This window comes from Leptonychotes weddellii, chromosome 1 (assembly GCF_054177405.1).
Source record: "Leptonychotes weddellii isolate Sample4059 chromosome 1, ASM5417740v2, whole genome shotgun sequence".
Taxonomy (NCBI): Eukaryota; Metazoa; Chordata; class Mammalia; order Carnivora; family Phocidae; genus Leptonychotes; species Leptonychotes weddellii.
The window spans coordinates 182,807,106-182,832,860 of record NC_138369.1 but is presented as its reverse complement, the minus strand read 5'-3'; the positions used below and the strand labels follow the sequence as shown (position 1 = coordinate 182,832,860).

Genomic DNA, 25,755 nt, shown 5'->3' with positions numbered 1-25,755 from the left:
GACCCTGAGATCATGGCCTGAGCTGACTAAGCCACCCAGGTGCCCTTGGGGGCGTGCATTTCATGGAATATGACCAATCCTTAGGTCTTTTAATTTCCACGTACAGATGAGGAAACCGAAGAGTCATAGGCTAGTAGGTGTCTGACTGGAATCCAAGTCTTCCTAGACCGATCGCTCCCAGATACCATTAGACCCTCACCCCCGGCACCGTTCCCGGGTGACAGCAGGAAGGGACTGAGAACACCACCAGAAATGGCAATGCACTATCTGCCAATTACCCAAACGTAGTACCATTCATGCACATAGATGAAATGGAGAATAAGACTTTAATAGAGCACCAGCACTATATAAAACATACACAGATAGCAAAATAAATCCAGTCCAAGTATCCCTGAGAATCCAGAAAATTCGCTGACCACTTTTGACTTGAGGCTGTTTTTTGGATCCGTCTCATGGCCGTCTGGTTAGTCCTCGTTTTAACTGTTTTTGTTTCTTCTCATTAAAACTTGTTTCTTATATTAGTGAGCAGAAGAGGCTGAAAATTATACTCCCCAGTGATCGACAATTTTTTTTTTTTTTAATCAGTGAGGCCTTTATAAAGCAGCACATTCCCACTGTGGAGTGTTTTTGCCAAGCGAGCCTTTAAAATCTAGCTCTTTGGTTGTTTAGATGCTGTCCTGGAATCTGAGAGTTCTAGATGTGGGGTTTGCTCAGGGGGCTTCCCACTCCGCTGACGGTCAGAGGTGGGCGAGAGAAGGAGGGGAGTGCTGTACCCTGCTGAACGTGCTCCCTCCTCGGGGACCGGCTCGGAGGACCCCCGCCCAGACGGGGCCCTAGGGGTGCAGCCATCACCAGGATTCTGCCTGCTATGTTCAGAAACTTGCATAACGACACTCAGTCTGTCAAAGACTTCATTCTCATCAGAGGGCGGGAAGGAGAAAAACAGAAGCGTACTGTGATGAGGATGGCCTAAAAACTATGGGAGGGAAAAAAAAAAAAAAGAAAGAAAGAAAGTTAATGATCAAAATTTTCCCATTTCTTTTTCTGGGCTTACACAGATTTATGCAGAACTCCTGGCCGGAGAAGGCTGGTTTAAAGCATGTGACAATCACAGCATCAGAGTTCCTCAAAAATTTAAAAACAGAATGGCGATATGATGCAGTAATTTCACTTCTGAATACACACCCGGCAGAATTGGAAGCTGGGTCGCAAAGACGTATTTGCGCTGTTGACTTGTAGTGTTACTCACGAAAGCCAGAAGGTAGTAGGAATGCCAGTGTCCCTCAGCGCTGGAGTGGATAAATAAATGGGGTCTATCCATACAATGGAAAATGATTCAGCCTTGAAAAGGAATGAATTTCTGACACCTGCTACGTGGATGAACCTTGAGGACGTCATGTTAAGTGGAATAAGCCAGACACTGAAAGGACGAATACTGTATGACTCTGCTGAACGTGAGGTCCCTAGAGGAGTCAAATTCATAGACAGAAAGTAGGATGGGGGAGGTACCAGGGGCAGCGGAGGGGGAGATGGGGAGTTCTTGTTTACTGGGGACAGACTCCGTTTGGGATGATGAAAAAGTTCCGGTGACGGACAGCGGTGCTGGTTGCCTGCCAATGTGACCCAGTGTGAATGCCCTTAATAGCACTGAACTCCGCACTGAAAAATGGCCCAGATGGCACATTTTGCGTTCCGTGTGTTTTACCACAATTTCTAAAAATGTGACAACAAATCTGCACCTCAGAACCACCCTCTGATGGTGCAATGAGGTCCCCCTCTGATGGCTTCTTCTCTTAAACTGGAAGGCAGCTATTTTTAGACCGATCCCAGTGCTGTGGCACTGACTTGGCCTGAGCGTCACCTCCTCTAGGAAGCAGCACATCACAGGCACGGGATGAATGTGTCTTGGAATAACAAGCAGAACCTCCCGCCGTGTCCTCAGGCTGAGTTAGGGGCCCTCTTCGGGGGCTCGCCAGGACCCAGTGTGTCCCCACTTTCAGCCCTCAGCCCTGCACTGCCTGCCCAGTCGGCAGCCACGTGGCACGGGTGGCTTACTCACCACCCGAAACGTTGCTAGTCGGAATCAACCTGTGCTGTGAGAAATACCAGATTTCGAAGGCTTCGTAGGAAAAAAAGAACGTCAATATTGCAAAAATTAAAAAGAATACTCATTACGTGTTGAAATGATTATTTTGTATACACTGGGTTATATAAAATATATTGTTAATGTTAATTTCATCTGCCCTTTTTTACTTAAAAAAAAACCTCAAAAAACGTGGCTATTAGCCAATTTAAAATACACGTGGCTTGTGCTATGTTTCTGTCTAGCGCATTTTATGGACACGGTTTGTCGTCGGGTCTGTCTCTCCCTGGGGATGGGGGCTGGTTAAAGGTGGGAACCCGAGTCTAGCCATCTGGGTCTCTCCCACTCTTTGAACCATGAAAGATGCCCAGGTGTGGTTCCTGGAACATCTGCTGACTTCATGTTTGCCATTTTCCCTCCTCGTAGTTCCACCAATGCTCCTGATCTTCAGGATGATGTAGAGACGGTCTCCGGGCTCCACAGCTTTCCCTCTCCCCTCCACTGTTGACTTGTAGCTTCACCCCTGACAGTCCGCTGCCCTCTTAATGTCATCTCCACACTCAGCCCTTTGATGGGACTTAAGCTGCTGGAGCGGTACTGCCCCTGGTGTGGACCTGTCAGGATTTCTGCCTCCCACCCCCTGGGTCTCCACCAGCTGATGGAAGGTGGGGGGCGGGGGGGAGAGGAATTATGTCCAGATCTCTGTTGCACAAAGGAAGACACTGGGGGCAGGAGGAACCTCCCCAAACCCTCGGGTCCAGTGGATTCGTAAGAATGGACTAGAGCCATTCTTGATTCTCCAGGGAAAGGGGACAGGAAAGAACAGAGGAAAATGTGCTGTGAGCCTCAGGAAAGCAAGGATCGGGCTGGTCTCCGGGTGGGACACACACAGAAACTCAATATATCCTATTGGATAAACCTCCCTATGGCTTCAACGCCAAGTCTCCATCCCCACTAAGTCTCCCGGAACTCGTGATTATTCTCTGGGCCATGGTTAGTGGACCTTTACATCAGGCATCGGGCTGGAGAATTTCATGATGCAATGACCCCAGTCTGCATAGTTTCCTCGCACCTCCTTCATCCTCACTGCACCCCCCTCGCCCCGCCCTTCTCCAGCACCAGCCGGCATTTCTCAGATGAATCACAGGGGCGGGCTCTGCAGGCTGGTCTGCAAAGTCTTCTAGCCTCGGAGGGGGGGCTTGTTCCAACGGCCCCTGTCCTACGCCCGTCTCTGCTTTGATTTGCCTGGAAGCACGCAGTCCCATCTGTCCTTTCCTGTCTGACCAGTCTGTGATGGCGAGCCAGAAGCAGAAAGAGCAGGTGAATAGTTCTGCTTCCTGCTGGGTCTCCACTTAACAAAACACTTTCTACCCTGAACAATGGGCCTGCCCCTCTTTGTTCTTCCCGCTCCTCCAGAGCTCACAGACTTCCTGGCTCATTCTAGTGCTGCAGTCTCAGTTAACACCTCTTGTTAAAAGGTCTTGCCTGCGGTCACGTGTCTCCCTTTCCACCCACCGTGGATGCTGCGTGGCCCAGACCAGCCCTCATGGTGGAGGTGCCGTAGCCTCGGAACCCTGGGGCTGGCCTGGCTCGGCTGCGGGACTATGTCCTTCTCAGGGGGCAGTCTATAGCCCCTGACTGGGTGGTCTGGGGACAAGGCCCGACATCAGCTATGGTGACAGAAGGGAAAGAAGTGGCAAGGCCTTGATTAGGCACACGCACTTCAGAGCGGGGGACAACCCCTGGATGAACATTCAGGGACCTGCCGTATCAGCGAAGTTTCAGGGCTCCCATGGAGGAGGGCATGCTGGACATCCTCTCCAAAGTAAAGGACCAATGATCACATCTCACCCCTCCCACCACTAAGAACTAGCGGGATGCTAGGTGGGCCTCTGTGGGTCTGAAGGCAGCACGTTCTGCCCCTGGGAATATAATTTATAGAGGGACACAGGACAGCGCCGAGGGCAGGAGAGGGCCCTGCAGAAGGTCAGGGCCATGGAGCAGGGTGCCCTAGGCACATCCCATGGCTGCTTGGTGCAGGGCTACCAAGGCCCAGCATGATCGGCCAAGGACGACACATCAGTTGAACGTGAATTGGCTGTGTGACATGGCAGGTCTGTGGTAAGAAAGGGTCTGTGGTGGGAAAAGATGCTGGAGTGTCTGGCAAATCCTAAAAGGAGAATCACAATGCAGGTCACTACAGTTTGGGGGCCAGGCTAGGCCATCACGCAGCAGACAATTATGCCCTATTTGAAAAACGGCTTCTAGATGTTATAGGGAGCTGGTAGAGACAGAGCCTGCAGCACTCTGACACTGAGAGACCAGGCCTCCCAGAAGTGACCAACCACCACAAGGCCTGTTGGACCCACCAGGTCCTACAACGAGGTCAGAGGATGCATGTGCACGGGGCCCAGCCTCCCGCACCATCCACCCCTGCTGCACCAGCACCTGTCTCTATTCACACCATGACGACGGGGGGTGGGGGGGGGGGGGCAGCTGAGGGAGCAGAAGGTCAAGCATGGTTCATGGGGAGGTTGGCACGGCACGCAGGCGCAAACCCGAAATGGCCCGTGGTGGCACTAGGGGCTGAACCAGGGGGCCCTGAATGGCAGTGGAGAGGAGGAAGCCCTCCACCGGGCAGAGCTCTGGGCCGTGCATCTGGTCGTCCTCTTGTGTTGGAAGAAAAGTGGCCCAAGATTGGGCTCCTCGTGGACTCCCAGGCAGAGGTTAATGGCGAGGCCGGTGGTCAGGGAACCCAGAAGAAGGGAGACTGGAGGGTCAGGGACGAGGAAGTCTGTGGGAGAGACCTGTGTGTGGACTCAGGGGAGCGGCTCCAAGTGTCTTTGTATCATTTATGAACTCCGAGACTGCCACGGGGCCCTGGGCCAGTCAGGCCTCAGCAGTGCTGACCAAGGCCCTGTGGAACAGGGACGGCAAATCATTCCTCGAACGAGCGTCAACTCCAGTGGAGGGGCTCTGCTGCCCCTCCCAGGGTTGCCACCTCAGAATGTGACCTTATTTGGAGACAGCATCTTTACAGAGGTAATCGAGGTAAAATGAACTCCTTCGGGTGGGCCTCGAATCCAATATGGCTGGTGTCCTTAGAAGAACAGGAAATGTGGACACAGACACACACACGGAGGACATCATGGGAAGATGAAGGCAGGGATTGGGGTGATGTGTCTACAAGCCTAGGGATGCCAGAGAGTGCCAGCAACCACCAGAAGCATCCTCAACGCCTAGAACGCACGGGTTCAGGAACCACGGGTTCAGGAACCACGGGGTGGACACAGGAGTGGCCCCGCTTACCATCGCTCCCAGGGACCCACTCGGGGAACTTGGTGCCCCCTGCGCATGCCATTTTAGGCTCTGTGAGTCCAGAGCTGGGTCAGCACACTAGGGTGAAGCCCAGGAATTCAGCATGGTTTTAAGAGTTTTAAATGACTACATTTAAGTGGTTGTATAAGTACCTATATAATATCTTGGTTTTGCCTCTTGGCCTCCAAGGCCTAAAATATTTGCTTTATCTGGCCCTTCAAGGGAGAGTTTGCTGACTGCTGGTCTAGAGGGTTCCCAGAGGGAGAGCCTTTCTCCCGGGGTGGGCACAGCAGGAGTCCTGGTAAACTTTCAGTTAAGGCCACCCCCTCTTCATGTCAAGAGCCTAGCTGGCAAGGAAAGGAGTCATCGGGTGACTCATGGGCTCCCCTGCGCAATCCCGATGGTGAGCGGAGACGCAGGGCAGCCCAGACCTCTGGTGCCCGTGACCGGAGACTCAAGACTTCTCAGAGCGCAGGGCCTGGGTCACCCAATCAGATGGGCAGCAGCTAGTCATAGGAAAGGGGAGAGGGGCCTGCAGGGGGCTAGGAGAGACCACGAGGGTCTCTTGCGTCCTGGAGACCAGCCGAAGCGGAGGGGCTGGGGCTGGTATCATCAACCTTCCTCTTGTAACTTTCCCCAGGAAGAAGGAGCAATGTCAGTCTCAGAGGCCCTGCTCCGGTGGGTCCCTGTGGTATAAGGGGTGCACGGTAGCAGATGCTGAGGTGTGCCCCCCAGATCTCCTTCAGGAAGGAGGCCCTCGAGGCCCCAGCTGAGGGCCCCCGATGACTCAGGGCTTCAGGGAGGGAAGGTCGGAGAAGGAACGAAGTCCAGGTTACTTCCTCCCTGCCGGATGATCTGTGACTACGGGCATCCCTGGAACGGGCCCCGGGGCACGGACCCGCACGCAGACGCCTGTCACTCTCCAGGAAAGCCTGCCGCGTGGGATGGGCCGGCCCTGACTTAAAACGAGAAGCCCTCCCAGGCAGGGCTTTCGGGTCCATAGGGCCCCATCCTAGGCCTACCTCTTTCAGGTGCTGAGGCAGGCAGTTTCCGGGGGAGAAGGCGTGCTTAGTCTTCTTGTACAGACACCACAGCAGGGCGGAGCAGCCAAGCAGCAGGAAGGCGGCACACACCGAGGCTGCCAGGACCACGGCGACCGTCCAGGGCGGAGCCGTCTCTGCGGGGGGAGGGGGACCGGGTGGTGGGCTGCGTCAGGCTCAGGTCAAGGACACCCGGGGTCACCTGACCTCCACACTCTGCCACCATGGCAATCCAGTGGGAATCCCCGCTTTCGGGGTGCCCATCTCGGGAGGGGTGAGGAGAAAGCACGAGACACCTGCTCAAGGACCAAGGGGTTTCCAGCCAGTGGCCCCCCCCCCCCCCACTTCCTATCTCTTTCCAGCTTCGGTTTCTGGCACGACTGCTGACACACACGATGAGAACCATAAGCAGGGACTCTGAGCAATGAGCCTCTGCATCCTGGAGAAGCCTCTGCGGCCTTAAAGCAGGAAACGGGACCCCAGAGCCCCAAGGAGACACACGCACCGCGGTGCTTTGTACCGAGAAGGGCAAAAGCTCTTGGCATGGCAACACCATCCAAGCCCCCGGCACTCAGACACCTGCCCAAACTCCAGTGGCCCAAGGCCACGCGGCTGGCACGACCCAGCACCCACCGTGGGTTTCTGTCTGGAAGAACTCAAGGCCTCCAAAAGAACTTAGCGTTTCTTCCGCCAGCACTTGGCCTTCCTTTCGCAGAGCCTTTGCTATCAAAAGCTTATGTCTGTGAATCCTTCCTCCGCCCCTTTGAGATGCACACGTATCTCCTAAAACCCAGGGCTGTCTTTCTCAAGGACCTGCAAGCCATTCCTCTCAACTGCAATCTTCATGAAGGAGGGCCCCTGTCCCCCAGCCCGGGCGGGGAGGGGAAGTCCGACTTGATAAAGACCAGCTGGCGTTCAACACCGATGGCCCAACTGCAGGGACACTGACCCACCCCCTCACCCGCTTTGTGATGTGTCACTTCCCCACTTCTCTCTTCTCTGCCCCTCCCTTGTTCTTCCTTTAAAACGTCTTAGGTAGCTCTTTCCCTCCTGTAAGCCCTTACTGAATCAAATCTGTTTTTACTGCTCTAACATCCGGCTTTATCTCTGACCGGGGCATTTGTGGTCCTGGCTCCCCTCATTCAGCACCAGGTGCCTTCTCCCGCTGCCCGGGGCCACCCACCCTTCCAGTGCAGGGGCCTGGCAGCCGGCACCACCCTCCTGATTAAAACCCAAGGCATCTGGTGCCGAGAGAGGACAAGCCAATGAACCGTGCCCTTTCACAGCAAGTCCTTTTAAAAGGGAGTCATTTTATTTGCGGAGAAAGTGTCGATTCCTACTTGCACAGGGCAGACCAAAGCACGCGCCCCAACCCCCGACACTGAGCAGCGCGGGGCCCACAAGACGGTCCTTAGATGTCTGAATGGATGTGGTGTTTGCAGGGGGAGCTGGGGTTGGGATGGGCCTGCCTTCCTCCCTCGTCCCCCTGTGTTTTCATTCATGCCAGCAGTGGCCTCATCATCTTTCCGGCCTGTGCCCTTGCTGAGCTCAAGGGACCTCCTCCCAGACCCCCTGTGAAGTCAGAGGATGCTTTTATAACTCACCCCAAGAAAGAAAGGGTCATTGCTTTCCACGGGCTGGAATAAGGGGAGGATCTCAGAGCCGAGCCCTCCACAGAAAGCTCTCTGACTTCCTTCAGTCCCACCTGACCACGCGGCCAGGCGAACTGCTTCTCCCTGTTTCACCCGCAGGGAAATCGTGCCTGTGTTCACCTGTGGAATGAGTCCGTGGGCAGTAAATTACACGACAGGTAACCTGCTCCGTCCCTGTTCATTTACTGCCTGAGTGACTCTGGGCAAGTTACTTCGCCTCTCTGAGCCTTGATTTCCCAGTCTGTAAAAGGGGCGATCCTTACAAGGCTCTCATGGAAAAATGGGTTGTGAGGTTCAAAGGAGATAGCTATGTTTACACAAGCCTAAAATGATGTTTGACAAAAGCAGGTTTTCAATGGGTTATACTTTTCTTTCATAAAGTGTTTGGGCTTTGTCAGTTCCTGGGTCATCGTTTAGAGTCACAAAATATTTGAAATATTTCTCTTGTAGGTCGAATTGTAGGCCTCAAAGCATGTCTTGTGACATAAAGGTCTCAGGACCATTAGGAATCCTTCATAATGTGATTTTAAGAATGTCATTACTAATAACCATAATATCTAATGCATTAAGGGCTCACTTTGTACCAGGCACTGTTCTGAGTCCTCCCACCCCTGCGTGTGGTACCATTATCTTGGTCTCCCTATTCTGCAGATGAGGCGGCTGAGGCACAGGGCAGTCCGGGACTTGTCCCATGTCCCATGTTATGTTCACAGGGGAAGGACAGGACACCGGGTGATCCCGAAATACACTCAAGGTTTTGGGAAAGCAGGTGACAGGTGTTTAGACATAAGAAGGTTGATGTCTTTTTGAAGATTTATTTACTTATTTGAGAGACAGAGAGAGAGAAGAGGGCATGTGAGCAGGGAGAGGGGCAGAGGGAGAGAGGGAGAGAATCTGAAGCAGACTCCACACTGAGCACAGAGCCTGACATGGGGCTCGATCCCACAACTGTGAGATCATGACCTGAGTGGAAACCGAGAGTTGGACACCCAACTGACTGAGCCACCCAGGTGCCCCAAAAGAAGGATAATTCTAAGACAGGGATTCTAGTGACTCAAGTGGGATGGGGGCTCCCAAGGTACAGAATTCTGATGCAAGTAAAAATGATTCAGGCACACCTGATTACGGGGCTCTTATTTTGAGAAATAGCCATAAATCGTCATGAGCACAGTGGGGACGGCATTGCACTTGGCACTGGGTGTGTCCATTTTAGCTGGTATCTACCAGTTTTTTTTACATTTGCACTCACGGTGACTTTGTGGGCAAAAGAACCAACACAGCTTATGGAATAGTCCACTCTATTCCGATGGGTCAGTGATCAGCAGGCAAGCAGGTAAGCAGTCTAAAGGAAAGTGCATCCTGGAGTGCACCCACAGGTTAAGCAACAAATGGGTAAAGATCCTGAAGCTCTTTCTGGCAAATGAGACGAGACAAAGCAAAACTGGGTGAGAAATACGTTCAATGCCAGAAAGTAACACTCAGGAGCTTGCTAAGCAGAAATGACGAATCAGTGAGACTGAAGCATTGCAATCTTCTCCAAACTGCCCTGTGACACAGAGGATGAGAAGTTTTGTTCTCGCTGGAGGGAATTCATTATTACTCTCCTCTATATTTCTGCAGCCCCCAGATCAGTGCCTTGCTTCCAAGAGAGCCTCGGTAAATGAAAACGGCCAGGAGTGGACCTGCGTGTATTCATTCTTCCACAGTCTGAGCTGGCTGAGCCTCACACGATGTCTTTAAATAATAAAAAGGCCTGTTGTTTGTGTGCAGCAAGTTTGTATCATCCTGTATGCAAATGCAATGTGTCTGTATGTAAATGATCACAGTGTCCGGGCCAGTGGTACTCTTCCCTCGCACTCTGTTCTTCCTCCCCTCCTTCCCTCTCTCTTTTTTTAAAAAATAGGGAGCACTGTGAGTGACTGTGTTGAGGTCCTGGAAGCCGAGACAAGTAGCCCTTGGTGGGGACAGTGATCAAGGTCTCTAAGCTCTCCCTCGTGTGGCTGAGGGGGCTGGAGACATGCAGCCCAGGGAGGGGAGGCTTCTGGGCAGTGTGGCGGGGCTCGACCTTGCTGGGCTGATAAGACTCGTATCAGGAGGCCTGAGAGGACAGAATGAGCACAGCGCGGGTGGGCGTGAAGAGGCAGCGTCCAACGAATGGAAAACGTGTCCATCCAGCCCTTGGGTCTAAGAGGGAACGAGCTGCCTCTGAAGGGGGTGGTTTCCTTCCAAGAGGAAGCTGATCAGTCAGAGCTGACCTAGCTTGAAGTTGGGAGCCAGACGTGTTCATGTCTAAGGAACATTCCGCTAACACTTGGTGGGTGTCTATAAGGCGATTTGAAAGGCTTGGAAGAGGCAGAATTACAGCTGGTGTGTCTCAAGACTCACCGTCATCAGTTGTTTGCTCACACACAGGCTTGCTCCATTCTCCAGTTTTGTTCCGATCAGGAAGAAACCCTTGAACTCGAACACAGTAAGTTGTCCACGGCTCAAGATCTCTGAGGACCTCAAAGTCATACTGACACGTCATTGGCCACTAGGAACGAAGACAAAAATAAAAACAGGCCTCCACAGTGAAGGGACACCATCTTCTCTTCCGCCCCCCAATCTTACCAGTTATGATATTTACTTTGGGCTCAAAATAGGAAGCTGAAGGAAGCAGGTGTTCCTCCCGGTTCATCTCTGGGGACCCTGATAGCATCTTAAGGCGTGGGGCAAGGAATGATCATGGTCCTGACAAACCACTTCATTTCCTGAATTCTCTAGTTTAGATGCCATACAAACCATCCTACTCCCTTTTTAAAAGGAATTAGGTTGTATGGGCTGAATTGTGTCCCCTTCCCCATTCATATGTTGAAGTCCTAACCCTCAGTATCTTGGAAAGGGAGTTAGTTGGAGGTAATCGCGTTGAAATCGGCTCATTAGGACGAGCCCTAATCCAACATGACTGGCGTCCTTGTAGGAAGAGAAGATCTGGACACGGACAGGCACATGCCACGTAAAGATGAGCCGGAGATGGGGTTGTTGCTTCTACAAGCTAAGGAACCAAAGATTGCCGGCAATCTGGGAGCCAGGAGAGATGCATGGAACAGATTCTTCCTCACAACCCTTGGAAGGACTGTCACTGCCAACACCTGGATCTTGGATTTCGAGCCTCCAGAACCTTGAGACAACACGCTCCTGTTGGGTTTGGGGAGTTTGGTACAGCAGCCCGAGAACTGCGACATGGGTCCATTAGAGTGACGCCCCATGTGATTTTTCCTTCCAAGAGCAAGTTTCTGACCCTGGCAGCCCGGGGTTCTCTTTAGACTTGTCCTCTGCGTGAGCACCTGAAATGCCCTCGTCCGGTAGCGGCCGGCCTCCTCTGCAAGGCACACACCTCGGCCTCCCTGACTCTGCTCAGTATGAATGTAAGCTATCCTCATTGATGATATATTCCTGAGTTTGGGAAACCAAAACAGTTTCCGGCAGAGTAAAGGGAACTAGAAGAGTATATGCCACCCATATTTCCATCATGGTTCTATTTCCTGACAGAAGGGTCGTATTTAAAATGTGTTACGTGAGGGGCACCTGGGTGGCTCAGTCGGTTAAGTGTCTGCCTTGGGCTCAGGTCATGGTTCCAGGGTCCTGGGATCGAGCCCTTCATCGGGCTCCCTGCTCTGCGGGAAGCCTGCTTCTCCCTCTCCCACTCCTCCTGCTCATGTTCTCTCTCTGTGTCAAATAAATAAATAAAATCTTAAAAAAAAAATAAAATGTGTCAGGTGAATAGGAACTTCAACAGAAAGTGAGCACAGAGTCTTTTTTTTTTTTTTTACTTCAGTAATTGGTTATTTTTCTTTTGGCGTTGGGTTTGTTGACAACTTGTCTCTATTCCTTTACTGTAGGAGAAAGCCAAGCTCACTGATGACAAGAATTTGATTCTACCATTGACTACATGAAGAGTATGGTATAACTTCTAATAATTAAAAATAAAAAATCCGGGCTTTCATTCCTAGAAATCCCATACCCCTAAAACCTTGCAATGCTATTTTTTCAGGGATTAAGCTCAGGGTTGACCCACAGCGGCAGCCAGGGAAGGACAGACGTGAAAAGCCCTGCTCAAGTCCCCTCTGATTGCTTTTTCTAGCTGTCTTTCACACCTGGGCAATTTCTGGTTTTATCTGTTCACATTCTCCCATCAGGAAGAAACAGAATTTCTCGAAGCCTTTTATGCTATGAGTTTAGGGACTGGATACGGCAGCCTTTTAACACTGCGTTCTCAAAGGGAACCCTAATTGTCTTAGGCCGTGTAGGTGCTGTACCAGAACTCAGCGGGCGGCTTCTAAACAGCAAACATGTACTCCTCACAGTTCTCAAGGCTGAGGAGTCCAAGACCGAGGCACCGGCGAACTTGGGTCCAGCCAGCCAGTCTTCATGCTGTGTCTGCATCACAGGGCAGAAGGGTCTGCTCGGGGAGCTCTCTGGGGTCCCTTTTATAAGGCCGCTAATCCCCTGCCTCCCAAAGGCCCCACCTCCTAACACCGTCACACTGGGGATTAGGTTTCCACGTGTGAATTCGGTGAGGGGGACAGGAACATTCAGTCTAGAGCGTGTATAAACCGGTCCTGGTGACCCTGCAGACACCCATGAGGGAGGACCTAGGGAGCAGGCAGCCCTTCTAACACTTGGCGCACCACACCAAAGGCTTCCACACAGCGGCGGAAGCGACAGGACCCATGTGTCACCAGATGCCTATCCTGTGGGCACATTCTAGATAAGCTAAAGCTAAACTGGGTGTTGCGCTTCATGCTTGGTGCAGGAGGCATGCAGGCGTGGTAGGCTGTGGAAACGGATCCTTCACGAGAGTACGCTGCTACGTCCCTGAGTGGGTCAATCCTGTCTTACCTTTGCATCCCAGCTTAGCGGAGATGCCTGCATTTGGCAAGTGACTATAAAACTCCTCATTCTGGGGCGCCTGGGTGGCTCAGATGGTTAAGTGTCTGCCTTCGGCTCAGGTCATGATCCCGGGGTCCTGGGATCGAGTCCTGCATTGGGCTTCCTGCTCAGCGGGGAGCCTGCTTCTTCCTCTGCCTCTCTCTCTCTGTGTCTCTTATGAATAAATAAATAAAATCTTTAAAAACTCCTCATTCTGTATTGCTTTCTAAGCACACATCTCCTGGGGGCTTGACTATAAGCAAAATCATCTATTCGGTGAAGAAGGCTGATATCCTGCAACGTTCAAAGGAGCATTTTGGGGGGGAAATTAGCTTGAGATTTTGGGGGCCTGTGCAGTATGTACATATAAATTTGATTACATAATTCCTAAGACAACACACATGGGTAACCCTTTCCTCCCAAACTCTTGAGAATTAAGTGACAGAACCAACATTTAATATAGAGGAGATGACATATATGTAACCTAACTTATATTAACATACATGTAAGACAGTTTAGGACCACAAATAGCATTCAGCTTGGAAGTACTAAGTATAAGGAAAAACCTGACCATGGATGAATGAAAATAGCCTTATTCTGTCTACATAAGGGGAAGGAAAAGCCCATGTATTGACCATACATGTTGTTCAGGTAACCGGACAAGTTTATTTTTTTCATTATGTCCTTAAACTCCCCCAAATCCTGTGAAGTAGGTTATCATCCCCACTTTATTGACGAAGTGGGTTATTTTTTTAAAGATTTTATTTATTTATTTATTTATTTATTTGAGAGACAGAGAGCATATGAATCTCAAGCAGACTCTGTGCTGAGTGTGGAGCCCAATGTGGGGCTCGATTCCACGACCCTGAGATCATGACCTGAGCTGAAACCGACCGAGAGTTGGATGCTTAACTGATAGAGCCACCCAAGCACCCCATGAAGTGCGCTATGCCCATCTTGTAGGCATGAGGAAGCCGAGGTCAAGAATGTGACTAGAGTCACATTGGCAGGAGCAACATTCCAACCAGGTCAGACTCCTAGCTCATGTTTTTAAAGGAACCATCCCCTGAAGAGGAGGAGAGCAATGGCGAAAACTGGGGTCAGACAGGTAAAATGTGACACTGTTCATCTAGTGTCCAGAGGTGGGGCTGCCCTGACCATGGACTTGACTATTCTATGGTGTACATGGGGCACAGGGTTTCAGACCATAAAATAGCAGTCATGCAGCATGTCACCTGATTCAGCTGACTGCAGCTTCCACCAGCCAACTGTTGAGTCAGCTCTACCCACCTTCTCCTGCAACTTCCCTTCAGGGAGAGAAAGGCCTGCTCTAACTGTGCTAACACCCTGAAGTCTGCTCTGTGCATTTCCCTTGGGGCCTGGGAAGCATGAGCCAAATACCAGGTATCCCTCAGACTGGGAAGCTTCTGGCACTCAGAGGACCAGGCCTTAGATCCTCTGGACCATAAGGTGCTACCACCTTTCAAGACCCTGACTGGATGGCCTCCTAGCCTCCTTTCTCCATTATCATGGCCTCAGACTAAGACTAGGCAAAGAAGGGGAGCCTATGTCTGAAATGCATATGATTTGCTGAGCTTACCTTTTCGTCAGAACCATTTTTCCAATATTGCACATTATAAACCCACAAGTTATAAATATTCCTCATGGTCCATGTTTCAGGTTCATTCTCAATTTTAGGGGCTAAGAAACGCATATGTAAAGAATTAGCAAGTGCTTCTACTTGCATTCCAGGCGGTCCAATCATGGCTAAGAGGAAGAGAACAAAGCAAAATGACAGTCAAAAATCACATTTTAAAAACATCAACATTTATTTTTCATAACTGTGCAGACCAACTGGTCGACTGAAGGACACTGGTCTTTGATGTAAGTTTGCTACGACATTGATTGACATGGTCAAGGAAGGTAGTTGGATTTTGTTTCTTAAAAAAAAATCTGATAGCCTTTTATTAATCAAGTTTAGTCCATTTATATTTATTGTGATTTCTGATATTTTGGGTTTTCTATAAAGACTTTTTTTTTTTTTTTTTTGGTGGTTTGTTCCTCTCCTGTTTTTGATTTCTACTGGGTCGAATTTTCTTTATTTCCTTTGCTGGTTTGGAAGCTACAGATGGTATTTCTACTACTTTTAGTGTCTAACATACATAATTAATCATACACACTTTCCAAAACAGTCTGTAGCTGTTTCTGCCCAAATGCTCTTTTATTGGATATTCATGTGGCTAGCCCCTTTGCTTCGTTTGGGTCTCGGTTCAAATGTCACCTCCTCAGAGAGACTTTTTTACCACCCTATGTAAAGAGCAGCTCCCAACATATCCTGCCCTGGTACCTTGCTTTATTTTCTTGAGAGCCACAGTCACATCTGTCATAAAATATGTTATCTATTTGTTTATCTGTCTTCCCCCCATTAGAGTGTATGCTTCCTGAGGGCCGGGATTTTGTCTTGCTATTATAGCTTCTGCACTAAGAATGTGCCTGGCATATAGTAGGTGCTCAATAATAATTGTACAATGAATAATAAACATCTCTGGGCAACTGTGCTATTTGAGTTATATCCTGTTTTCTTCTCTGACTGCTGTTATTCTTATTTTTATTTTTTATTTTTTGAAGCTGTTAATGGGACTGCTTCCAGCATTTTACCTTGTCTTTAATCTGCTGGTAGCTAAGACCCAGATAAGAAAATTTCTCAGATATCTTTTCAAAGCAAGTATAAACAGATTCTTTGTGACTTCTTGCAGCACTTTCCTGTCATAGAAACTTCAAGAGGCAAGGATCGAAAGTAGGGTAACTGTTGCTAAGAGCATAGACACAGGGGCCTCAGGGGCCTGGCTCTGAATCCTTACTGGGCCATTCCTTATCTGTATGACCTTTGGGCAAGCTGCTTTTCTATTCTGTATTAATTTCTAAAGGGAATTTCCGCAGATGGGCCCAACATAGGAATTGGAACCAGCCAGGACCTGGTAAGTCAGTTAGCAATTACAGGAGCAGAAACCTGTACTATGTTTTGGAAATTTGACTACTGCTAAGCTGCTTGTATTTTTTTAATGTTGATTTTTCTTAGCTTTTATAAAGATACCTTTAGAAAAGAGAATATAACTTTGATAATTTCTGACTCCAGAAATAAGAGTTTTGTTGTCAAGCCTAGGACAGAATTGGGAAAGAACAGAAGGGTATCCCAGCTGCATTCCCCACCAGGGAAGGCAAAACTGTGGGAGCCATGGGGGTCCAGAGCAGGGAGTGGTATAAAGACCCCGCACCACACAGACACAATCCTTCCAATGCTTTCCTGGAGCTTCTCCTTGGAAGGCTGCACTTGAGTCTTGTTCATGAGGTTCTTGTCACCCCTCATCCTCTTACTGTCTCAATTGCTATAAGGTGGTTTCATTCATTTCCAATTCCTGATGTTCTAATTATGTTCATCTCATGACCTCTGGTGAATCCCCATGACCCCCCAGATCTAACCTGGGAACATTCTTTCAGATGCTTACCAGCCAGCCTGACCCAACACATCTGTCATTAGTCGAATCCATTGCTCTGGCCTTCATTCTGGGCAGGCTGGCTGTCTACCTGGTTGTCTTCCTGTCTCTATACCTGCCTCGAATAACCTTTATTCTTCTGCCTGTCATGTCACATTTCCTTCTATCCTGGCTCCAAACTGACTTCCTCCCAGAAAATGTACTACATTAATTCTTCCAGTTCTTTTCATTAACAACACTGGCCTCAACTCATTCTTCACCCATAAGGCATTAATGTTAATAGATTTATATTTAATTATTGTACTAACTTTATGACCATCCCTTCCTGTCTCTCCCACAGACTTCTTTCTGGCCATAGCCCTCCTTATTATAACCCCTACGCTCCTTGTGCAAGGCCACCCACTCTGTGGGTGCTCAAAGAATCCTCCCTGACCAGGCTACCCCATGGGGAAAGAAAACCAAGGCATGATGATGGCATTACAATGAAATGGAAAAGAAAGTGGCTTACTGTCATCCACAGGACAGAAGGTGATGTTTACCCAGTCTGAATGCTCATCTGCAAATTCAGCCCTGACTCTCAAGGTGTGATCACCATACTTGGAAAGACTTGAGAAATCACATTCCGTCAAGGCAGTACTTGTGCATATATCTTGGAATTTCCTATAACTGTAAAATCAGAAAAATAAAACCATGAAAATTCTCACTTCAGTCTCTCTGGGGCTGACGGGTGCTTTATTAACCCCTACTACCAAAGGATAATGTAGGATAATGTGAGAAAAATAAACTGAATTCTTAATCATCACTTTTGATGAATAGCAGGCATCATTTATATGAGCATTTCCCCAACTGTGCTCCATGGGATTTCAGTGATTCTTGAGATATTATAAGTAGTTTCAAAAATAATCTGTCTCTGGGTGCCTGGGTGGCTCAGTCGGTTAAGCATCTGCCTCCAGCTCGGGTCATGATCTCAGGGTCCTGGGATGGAGCCCGGCATTGGGCTCTCCGCTCAGCAGGGAGTCTGCTTCTCCCTCTCTCCCTCTCAAATAAATAAATAAATAAAATCTTAAAAAAAAAAATCTGTCCCATGGTCAAATGATTTGGGGCAGAATCAAAGTTAAACATAAAGAGGTGTCTGTCTTCATAACAGAACTCCCTCAGTGACTTTCATATCTTAATGAGCACGTGCCTCTCCAAAATGGGGTTGAGTCTTCAATATATTTGACCAAGAAAGCTTCCCTCCTTGATTATGCTGTTTATGAAAGCAGAGGGACATGGTCTGTGAATACTGTATACACAGATGAGCTAAATAGTGTCCCGAAAATGACTACTGCTGCAACTACTCTGGAAAACTATGCAACGATTTGTTCTTATACAGATTTGTTTTATACAATGTGTTTAAAACAGAGCTCCAGCCCTGACACCTACCCCTGAAGGGAGGGTGGCAGAAACGTGAAGTTGAAGAAGGAAAAGGATGTCTGGGAAGACCAACAGGTGTGTGTGACCGCCTCGCGACCACCTGAGGAGGTGTAATCAGCTCCACCTGACCCAAGGACACCCAGGCTCCTGTCTCGCAAAAAGGGGGGGTTTGGCCTGACTGGTTCCTCAGTGTACCTTCCTCCGATTTGGCCGCCCTTAGAGGTGACAACGAAAGTGATAAAAATAGTAACAGCCCACTTGTCAAGCACTTAGGTGTCAGGCAGGGCAGGAAGTGTTTTTTTTTTTTTTTTTAAATTTATTTATTTGACAGAGAGAGACACAGCGAGAGAGGGAACACAAGCAGGGGGAGTGGGAGAGGGAGATGAATTCTTGATCCCAGGACTCTGGGATCATGACCTGAGCCGAAGGCAGACGCTTAACGACTGAGCCACCCAGGCGCCCAGGAAGTGTTTTTTATCTGTATTACCTCACTGAATTCACAAGCCCAGGAGGGCAGAATGGGGATCACTCCTATTTTATAGATGGGGCGCAGGTATGGAGAACCTAAGAAACTTGCCCAATGGAGCTGGGATCGGTTTGACTTCAGAGCCCACAGTCTTAAGCACCACACCTCACCACGTTCTTGGCGATGCCCAGAACAATTTCTGGCTAAAAGTAGGTAGAGATAATTGGGCTCAGACTATTCTACAATCTGCTCTTTTCATGTACTATACCACAAACATTTGTCAATCAACTCTTCATGGGCTGCCTAACATCCCACCATTTGGAGACTCCAGGGGTCATGGCACGAAGAGGGCTTCCCCACACGTGGCCACTTCCTTCATTTAAACTAGCGTGTCAAGTGGCTGGAACATGGAATATTCCAGAAGTTGTTTTGCAATAACTTCTCTCTCCCCAGGTCATTTTTATGGCATTTAAAAATATTTTTCTCTTGGGGCACCTGGGACACCCCCAGCACATGCTTTGTTTTTCCCAGCACATCTCATGCTCAGTCTGCACTTCTGTGCTAAGGATACCTGACTCTTGGTTGCTGGGAAGCCACTAGGAACTTGTACCTACAAGATGGACATCCCAACCAAACACCTCTACTACAAGGGCACAGAACAGAACAACAAAGGATAAACGGATGGGGGGAGAGAGAGAGGGAGGTTAATTTTGCACAGTGAAATCTCTAGAGCTGTCAAGACTGCAGAAACAGACATGAAATTATCAAACCAATCAGTGGTAGAAAACACACAGCGGGGAAAATTCAGCCGCAGAATCACCTGTCCTAAATCCTTGAGTAAACTGACAAATTGGACTAAGGATTGTAGGTCAGATGAAAGTCCTGCCCCAACGTTAAACAGCCAACCTTGATAGCTGTAGGTGGTAATGTAAAAGATTATCCTTGCGCTTTGGAAATTCACCATGAAATATTAAGGGGCAAAGGGCATGATGTAAGACAGAGAGAGAGGGAGAAAGGAAATGTGGCAAATCTTAAAGATCGGTGAATCTGGACATAAGCTATTTGGAAGTTCTTTGCACTCTACTTGAAATCTTTTTTTTTTTTTTTTAAGATTTTATTTATTTATTTGTCAGCGCGAAAGAGCACAAAGCAGGGGGAGCAGCAGGCAGAGAGGGAGAAGCAGACTCCCTGCTGAGCAGGGAGCCCGACGTGGGGCTTGATCCCAGAACCCTGGGATCATGACCTGAGCTGAAGGCAGACGCCTAACCGACTGAGCCACCCAGGCGCCCCTGTCCTTGAAATGTTAAAATGTTCTGTTAGCGGGGAATTACTTCGAACTAAAAAGTGCCCAAAAAAGTCAACAAAGACTATCTTATTCATCTTCCTACGTCTTCTCTGCCTCAGCAGGCCTGGGATATGTTTGTAAAAGAAATCTGGAGGAGAAGGAGTGTGGGATTAATGGGATCTGGGACCTTGTTTCCTCCTGCTTCATCGAAGGGACTGCCTATCTTTGTATGTTTCTGAGTCACGTTGGAAGCAGGTGTGTTGGCTTATCACCCATTGGCCCCCTGCTGCTGTTTGCACTTGGCATAAAGGTGCGTCACCTGCATGCAGCCGGTGGTGTATGATGGCAAGCTGCTGAGGGAGGGCTGACAGAGGGAAAAACCGACCGGCAGGGCAGGTCCTGGGAGGTCAGAACACCACTGAGATAATTGTCTTGCTGACGCTCACCCTTCCTTCATAAGCCTCTGATGCTTTCAGAGGCTAGAGCTTTTCACAGCCAGTAGCTAGCTGTCTTACTTTCAATTTTAGGACACAGCCACAGAGTAACTAAGCACCCACTATGCAAATCATCTGCACCCCACAGCACGGCGGTGTTCTGTTATAATCTGCTGGAGGGGATGGGTGGTGGCACGGCAAGGGCCAACCTGCTTTGCATACCTCAGTTTTCCTGGATGGCTCCCACTTGCAAATCGTTGACTTCGAGCAATACTGCTCTCCTAAGTAGGGATGATCTCAGTGACATTTTTTCTCTTAAAAAACATCAACTGTGACAAATCCTTGTGTTGCAATAGGCTACCACTATGGCCAATGACATCCTCAGCCACATGATCAAATGTCCCGTACATACCAGTGGCTCTGTGGTCATCAAACGGTGAACCATCCCAACAAGAAAAAGTAAAAAAGACTTGTATCTTCTCAGAGAACAGAACTTTCACAAGAATTTCCCGGACAGAAAGAAAAAGGTCAGCAGGGAGGTTCCCTAAGGGCTGTCATGGTCATGCGGGTGAGAGCAGTCAGACTCTCTCTTGTGGTCCGGCCCAGTGACCAGCTCAGGGCCTTCCCTCCAAGAGCACCCAGACTCACCTTTGGTACTGAGCTGTGAAAGTCAGATTTCCTTTGGGAAAGGCAGGCAACTCCCACTGTAGAATGTTCTTGAAATTAACTGACTTCATTCTGACGTTTTCAGGAGGTGGCACCATTCCTAATGCTGTAAAAATAAAAGGGAAAAGTCTGCATCTTTGTTCCTCAAAAAAGTTGCACAAGTAAATGACTATATCCAACACTTGGGTCTCCCCTATGGCTCCATGTCTTCAAATGGGCATGTGGGTGAAGGAAGAAGAGACACACATTAGCTGTACTGAGGAGTCTGGATTTTATCTGAAGAAATGCTGGGGTGGGGGTGGGGGGTGTTGGAGGTTGGGGTGGGACAGAGAGCAAGAGTGAAATGGGGACAGATGGGGTGACCAGGATTTGGGTGATGGGAGAAAGGTGGGGCAGATGGATTTTAGATATATTTCCAGAGGTACAGACTCTAGACTTTCTGATACTTTTGGTGTGGAGAAGTTAATATTCATTCCTGGCTTAAGCATCTGATGCCCTGATTGGGGCTGGGGGCAAGGACATCAACAGTCCCATTTTAGCTGTATTAGGTCTGAGATGCTGGAGACAGATGCACACAGGAATGTCCCAGACAGCTGGAGAAAGGAGCCTGCGCATAAAGGAGAGATCTGGGCTAGAGACAGAAATCATTTTTAAACTTTTTAATAGAAAATATTAAACATACACAAAAGCAGACAGAAGAGTATGATAAACCACCACCGGCCCATCACGCAAGGGTGCCAACAGAGATTCACATTTGAGTCACGGGCCTATAGCTGGTATTTAATGCCAGGGTTCTGCTGGTATCCCCTACAGGGATAGCGTGAGGGGAGGGTGGAGGGCCTGGGCAAGAACTGGGCTATACAGAGATCTGGCAGAGGTGGAGGATGCTAGGTAGAAACAGCCCGAGAGATAGGAGGAAAACCAGGAGCCTGTGGTATCCTGGAAGGCCAGGGATGAATTCATCAGAAAGCAAGGAGGGGCCCGTCGTTGTTTGAACCCAGGCAGGAAACTTAGAGGAGGGCAGAAAAGGTTTCAGTGGATTTAGAACTCCGAAGGCACAGAGCTGTGGAGCTGAGGGGCAGACCTCAGATGCTGGGGTGCTGAGGACTGAATGGGAAGCCCTGACGGCCGGACCTGGCACCCGATCACTTCCAGTGCGCCTCTGGGGTCCGCTCAGGGGTCGCCTTGGGGCCATCGCTGCCGGCGTCGTAGCTCGGCCTTCAGTTCCCAAGCGCACGTCGGGCCGTCGCCCCCTCCCCGCGGACTCCTCACCTGACATCAGGAGGCAGCCGCCCAGCCAGCTCCGCAGGTTCCTCGGCATGGCGGCGCCGGGAGCCGGGCGGGCGCTCGGCGGGGGGGGCCACGGCAGCTGCCGGGCAAGCGCCCCCGAGCCCGCGCCCCGAAGCGCCGGCCGGTCCACCCCACCCCGCGCCGAGGCCGCTTCCGGGTACTGGAGGGGCGGGGCGAGACGAGACCCCGCCCCCTTCCTGGGCCCCGCCCCGGTCGGAGTCCAGCGCCTCGCTTTGCTGCGGGGAGAGGGCGGTGTCCCCGGGGCCTGGCGGGGCGTAGGGAGACGCGGAGGGAGGGGACCTTGCTTCCCCCAAAGCGGGGGGTGCAAAAGACCAGTAGCAAAACTGTACGTACAGTGCCCCGATTGGGGAGACGCCTCCCCCAACATTAAATGCATGCTTTTCCAAGTTAAATAAATACACTACAACGCCCACCCAGAGATTCTATCGGGTTATGGGTGGTGGTGGTTTTTCTTGACACCATTCAGTATTCCCCAAGTTTTCTCCAGTGAAAACTTTCTCCAAGTTTTCTCTATGATCCCCTCTGCCCGCAAATAGGTTGATTTTAAAGCTCTCCATTAGCAAAGACAGTTTGAAAGGGTCTTCTTTACCCCTTCCCACCCAGGGATAAACACCACACAAAACCAAGTCGTTTATGGGGCAAAAACTTGTTACTCTCACAAGACTGCTTGAGAGAAGTTTAATTTCCTCTTTCAAAGCTTGGGCAGTGGTGAGGTTGGAAAACCCAGAGCAGGGTAAGTACAGAGTGATGTAAGGTACTGCTTGAGGTCTGACCACCAGGAACATAGCCCCTGAGGATGAATGTTCCCTTGGCCCCTCTTGGCACTGGCACACAGAGAGACTTTTGTTTAACCCTCGAGATGCCAGCAGAACCACAAAGCGGCTGCATTTTTACACTCTCTAATGAGAAACAACTCTGAGGACATTACCAAGTTTTATTAAAAAGTGTTTATCCTTCACCAGCTTCAATTATACAAAATATAAAACACATACACACATGCATAAAAGCTATAAAAAGGGTATTCCAAAAGATCACTCTGGAAAGCTTTCAAAATATGAGAGATGATTTAAGAGGGCAGAGAATTGAACTGGTCACATGAAAAGGTCCCGTTCCTATGGAATTTCATCACGTCATTAAATAATCCCTTCTCCTCTCACATCCCTCTTTTGAGTTACTTTTGAACCGTCATAAAAACAATCTCTTCAAAGTCCTTGAACCAGGACGCATAATAGTTGTTTTCCCCCTTTTGAATTGATCTAGAAGAAAGGTCTGAGAAGCCTGCTCTTGGGGCAAGGGGAATGAGATAGGAGGTCCCATAGAGTTGGTTCACCCTAGGGGCTTCTCAGGGTTGTAGCACCTCCACCAGAGTCTTCATTCCTATGTATTTTCTAATATTTCTCCTAGCACCACAGGATCTTGGAGATTACCTAGTCCAATCCCTTTATTTCCTAAATGAAGAAACTGAGGCTCAGAGAGGCTAAGCAAAGTACCCAGGGTCACACAGGGAAATAGCAGCAGAGTCAGACCTGAGTCCCAGTTCTTGTGTGGTTTGCTACATGATGTTCTAGAACTTCCCTCCCTCCCCCCCCAACACAGGAACTTTGGTCACACATAGGACACTTGGAATCAGCGCACACATCACTTCTTAAATTGTTAAATAGGCTCTCCAGAAATTTTGTGACTTATCTCTTCTGAAGACTTTGAAACAATTTTCCATTTGTTCTCGTTTTTTTTTTTTATTTTAAAATTTGGCACTGAGATTCTATCCCCCTCTCTCATGCAAATGTTTCCTATTAGTCACCTGCCTGACGCTAGAGTTACTGATGTGTGTGAGTTTGTCTTCCTCACTCAGATTGAGGAGGGCTGGCCAAGTGGCCGAGAGCCAAATTCTCTGAGTGTAGGTGACAGAATATTACATGTGGGAGGAGCCCTAGACTGGGCTGGACCTTCCCTCCTTCCAACATGTGCTTCTGTTTCTTTGTGGGTCCCCTGCCTTTCCCTCCGGCTGCCTTCCCTTCCTTCTCTTTTCCTGCCTGCTTTCTGGCTCCTTCCTTGAGCCTGCTGGACTCAACACTGCAGACTGCTCCTGTACCTGCTCAGAACCCCGCTGAGTGTCTTTCTTTTCTTTCCCCACTCCCACCCTGGCTAATTTCATTATTTCCCAGAAATCTTGCAGGGCCCTGCACCACCCCTGCAAACCACATGTAAACAAGGCACTGAAGGATCCGCAGGTCCGGTTCCGGTTCCGACTCCTCTCCCACACTGGTAATTTGCACAGATGCCGTCACCAGGAACCACCCCCCCCCCAACCCCGGGGGGAGCCGGCCGCAGTCTCCAACACTTTCCCTGGGGAACACTGCAGACCACAAGGGAGGAAGTGACAGTGCAGGGGGGGAAACCATGAAGGTATTGGTGAGTCCACGTTCATTAAATATTCTGGGGGTTCATCTCATTATATAGCCGTCCCCGATGTCAACATCTGACTCAGAACTGTCACTTTTATCAGAAAGCACATCTTCAGGCCACGGGCACTCTGCCGAGGGGGTGGGGGAGGGTGGCTGTGTCCCTTCCCCGTGGGCCGCCAGAAAACTTGTTTCCAGTTGATGGGAATCCTTGAGGTCGAACGTCTCTTCTGGAAAACTTGGTAACCCTGGAGGGACTTCTGAGTCGTCATCGAGGGCGCTCACGAACACAGAGCTCAGATTTACATTGAAGGTAATTTTGTCCCCAGCCTCTTCCGTGGAGCTGCTGTCCTCCTCGGAAAGGGGGTCCTGTAGCAGCTTCCCTCTCCCCTCGTAGGCCCCACTTGCGCATTCCCACCCCCTGGGGCAGGGCCCTGGTGTCATCAGCGGCTCAGAGTCCTGCTCAGACAGGTCAGCCTCCTCAGTGTTGGACTCCAGGCAGTCCCCGCATGTGGCCAAGGAGGCAGAGGTGGGACGGAGAAGCCCACCCATTAGCCCATGCTTGGTATAGCCACCGGTGCTTGTCACAGGGTCTGCGGCTTCATCATTGCTGTCACTCTCGTCGTCGTAATTGTAATTCCACACCTTCTTCTTCCTGTTAACGTGAATCACCTCCACGAAAGCCACTGCTTCCACTGGTGGCATCTCAGGGAATACCCAGGCTGACGAGTTGTAATTCTTAAAAAAAAAAGAGAGAGAGAGAGAGAGAGAAAGTATCAATTCTGTTTGTTCTGTACTTTTTGACATAATAAAACTCAGTAACAAGAGCTAACAGTTACGTAGTGCTTACTTACTATTTGCCAGGCGCTGGTCCTAGTGCTTAGCCTTATAATGCATTTTACCCTCACAACCGTGCCATGAAGTGGGCTTATGCTTCTTGTCCCCATTTTATAGGTGAGAAAACAAGGCAGAGAGGTAAAGAAACTTGCCCAAGGTTCATAAATAGTGAGTGGGGGAGGCTGGATTTCAAGCTAGGTAGGCTGCCTGCAGCAGGGGACGAGGTTCTGGCTTCTACTCCTTCCTACCCTGCTCTCCTCGCTGCTTCTTGCATGTCAGGGGGATCGATCCATTTAGATTCTGGATTGCCAAGACATTCTTAAGGGGTGTCAGGGAACCGTGAGTGAGGAGAGTCGCTAGGAAGCCGATTCCATCGGGGTTCCCTGGACTGGAGGACCTCAAAGGTGGAGAAGATCCCTAAAGAGTCGGGGTGAGAATGG

The 25,755-nt window shown here is 49.6% G+C and overlaps 2 protein-coding genes across 8 annotated transcripts in view; both read right to left on the bottom strand.

Moving 5' to 3' along the window:
* Positions 1–307: 307 nt before the first annotated feature.
* On the bottom strand, positions 308–22,206 carry IL10RB (interleukin 10 receptor subunit beta). Of its 4 annotated transcripts, XM_006749205.3 has the most exons (7): positions 22,038–22,204; positions 20,748–20,871; positions 17,007–17,164; positions 14,605–14,771; positions 10,479–10,626; positions 6,424–6,578; positions 308–976 (listed from the first exon to the last, which is right to left on the bottom strand). In XM_006749205.3, the coding sequence occupies exons 1-7, from the start codon at positions 22,084–22,086 to the stop codon at positions 650–652; spliced, it is 1,128 nt and encodes a 375-aa protein (XP_006749268.1). In that variant the 5' UTR covers positions 22,087–22,204; the 3' UTR covers positions 308–649. The 4 variants fall into 4 exon arrangements, with proteins under 4 accessions (XP_006749268.1, XP_081655704.1, XP_081655700.1 ...); XM_081799578.1 differs by lacking the exon at positions 6,424–6,578 and having other exon boundaries at positions 641–976; positions 22,038–22,205; XM_081799574.1 differs by lacking the exons at positions 308–976; positions 6,424–6,578 and adding an exon at positions 7,420–8,334 and having other exon boundaries at positions 22,038–22,206.
* Positions 22,207–22,992: 786 nt separating this feature from the next.
* Positions 22,993–25,755, bottom strand: part of IFNAR2 (interferon alpha and beta receptor subunit 2) — a 32,120-nt gene continuing 29,357 nt past the window's right edge. For 3 of the 4 annotated variants that reach the window (XM_081799538.1, XM_081799534.1, XM_081799528.1), the window contains one exon: positions 22,993–25,216. In XM_081799538.1, the coding sequence (XP_081655664.1) occupies positions 24,521–25,216 (696 nt within the window). In that variant the 3' untranslated portion in view covers positions 22,993–24,520. The remainder of the gene's footprint in view (positions 25,217–25,755) is intronic. The other variant, XM_081799549.1, reaches the window with a different exon arrangement.

Excerpts from the sequence above, each read along its gene's own strand:
- IL10RB (XM_006749205.3), bottom strand. The coding sequence starts at position 22,086 with ATGCCGAGGAACCTGCGGAGCTGGCTGGGCGGCTGCCTCCTGATGTCA. Across the intron at positions 10,627-14,604 it reads AAAATGGTTCTGACGAAAAG|TGGCCAATGACGTGTCAGTA; the intron begins GTAAGCTCAGCA and ends CTTCGTTCCTAG. Across the intron at positions 6,579-10,478 it reads TGAGCAAACAACTGATGACG|AGACGGCTCCGCCCTGGACG; the intron begins GTGAGTCTTGAG and ends CTCCCCCCGCAG.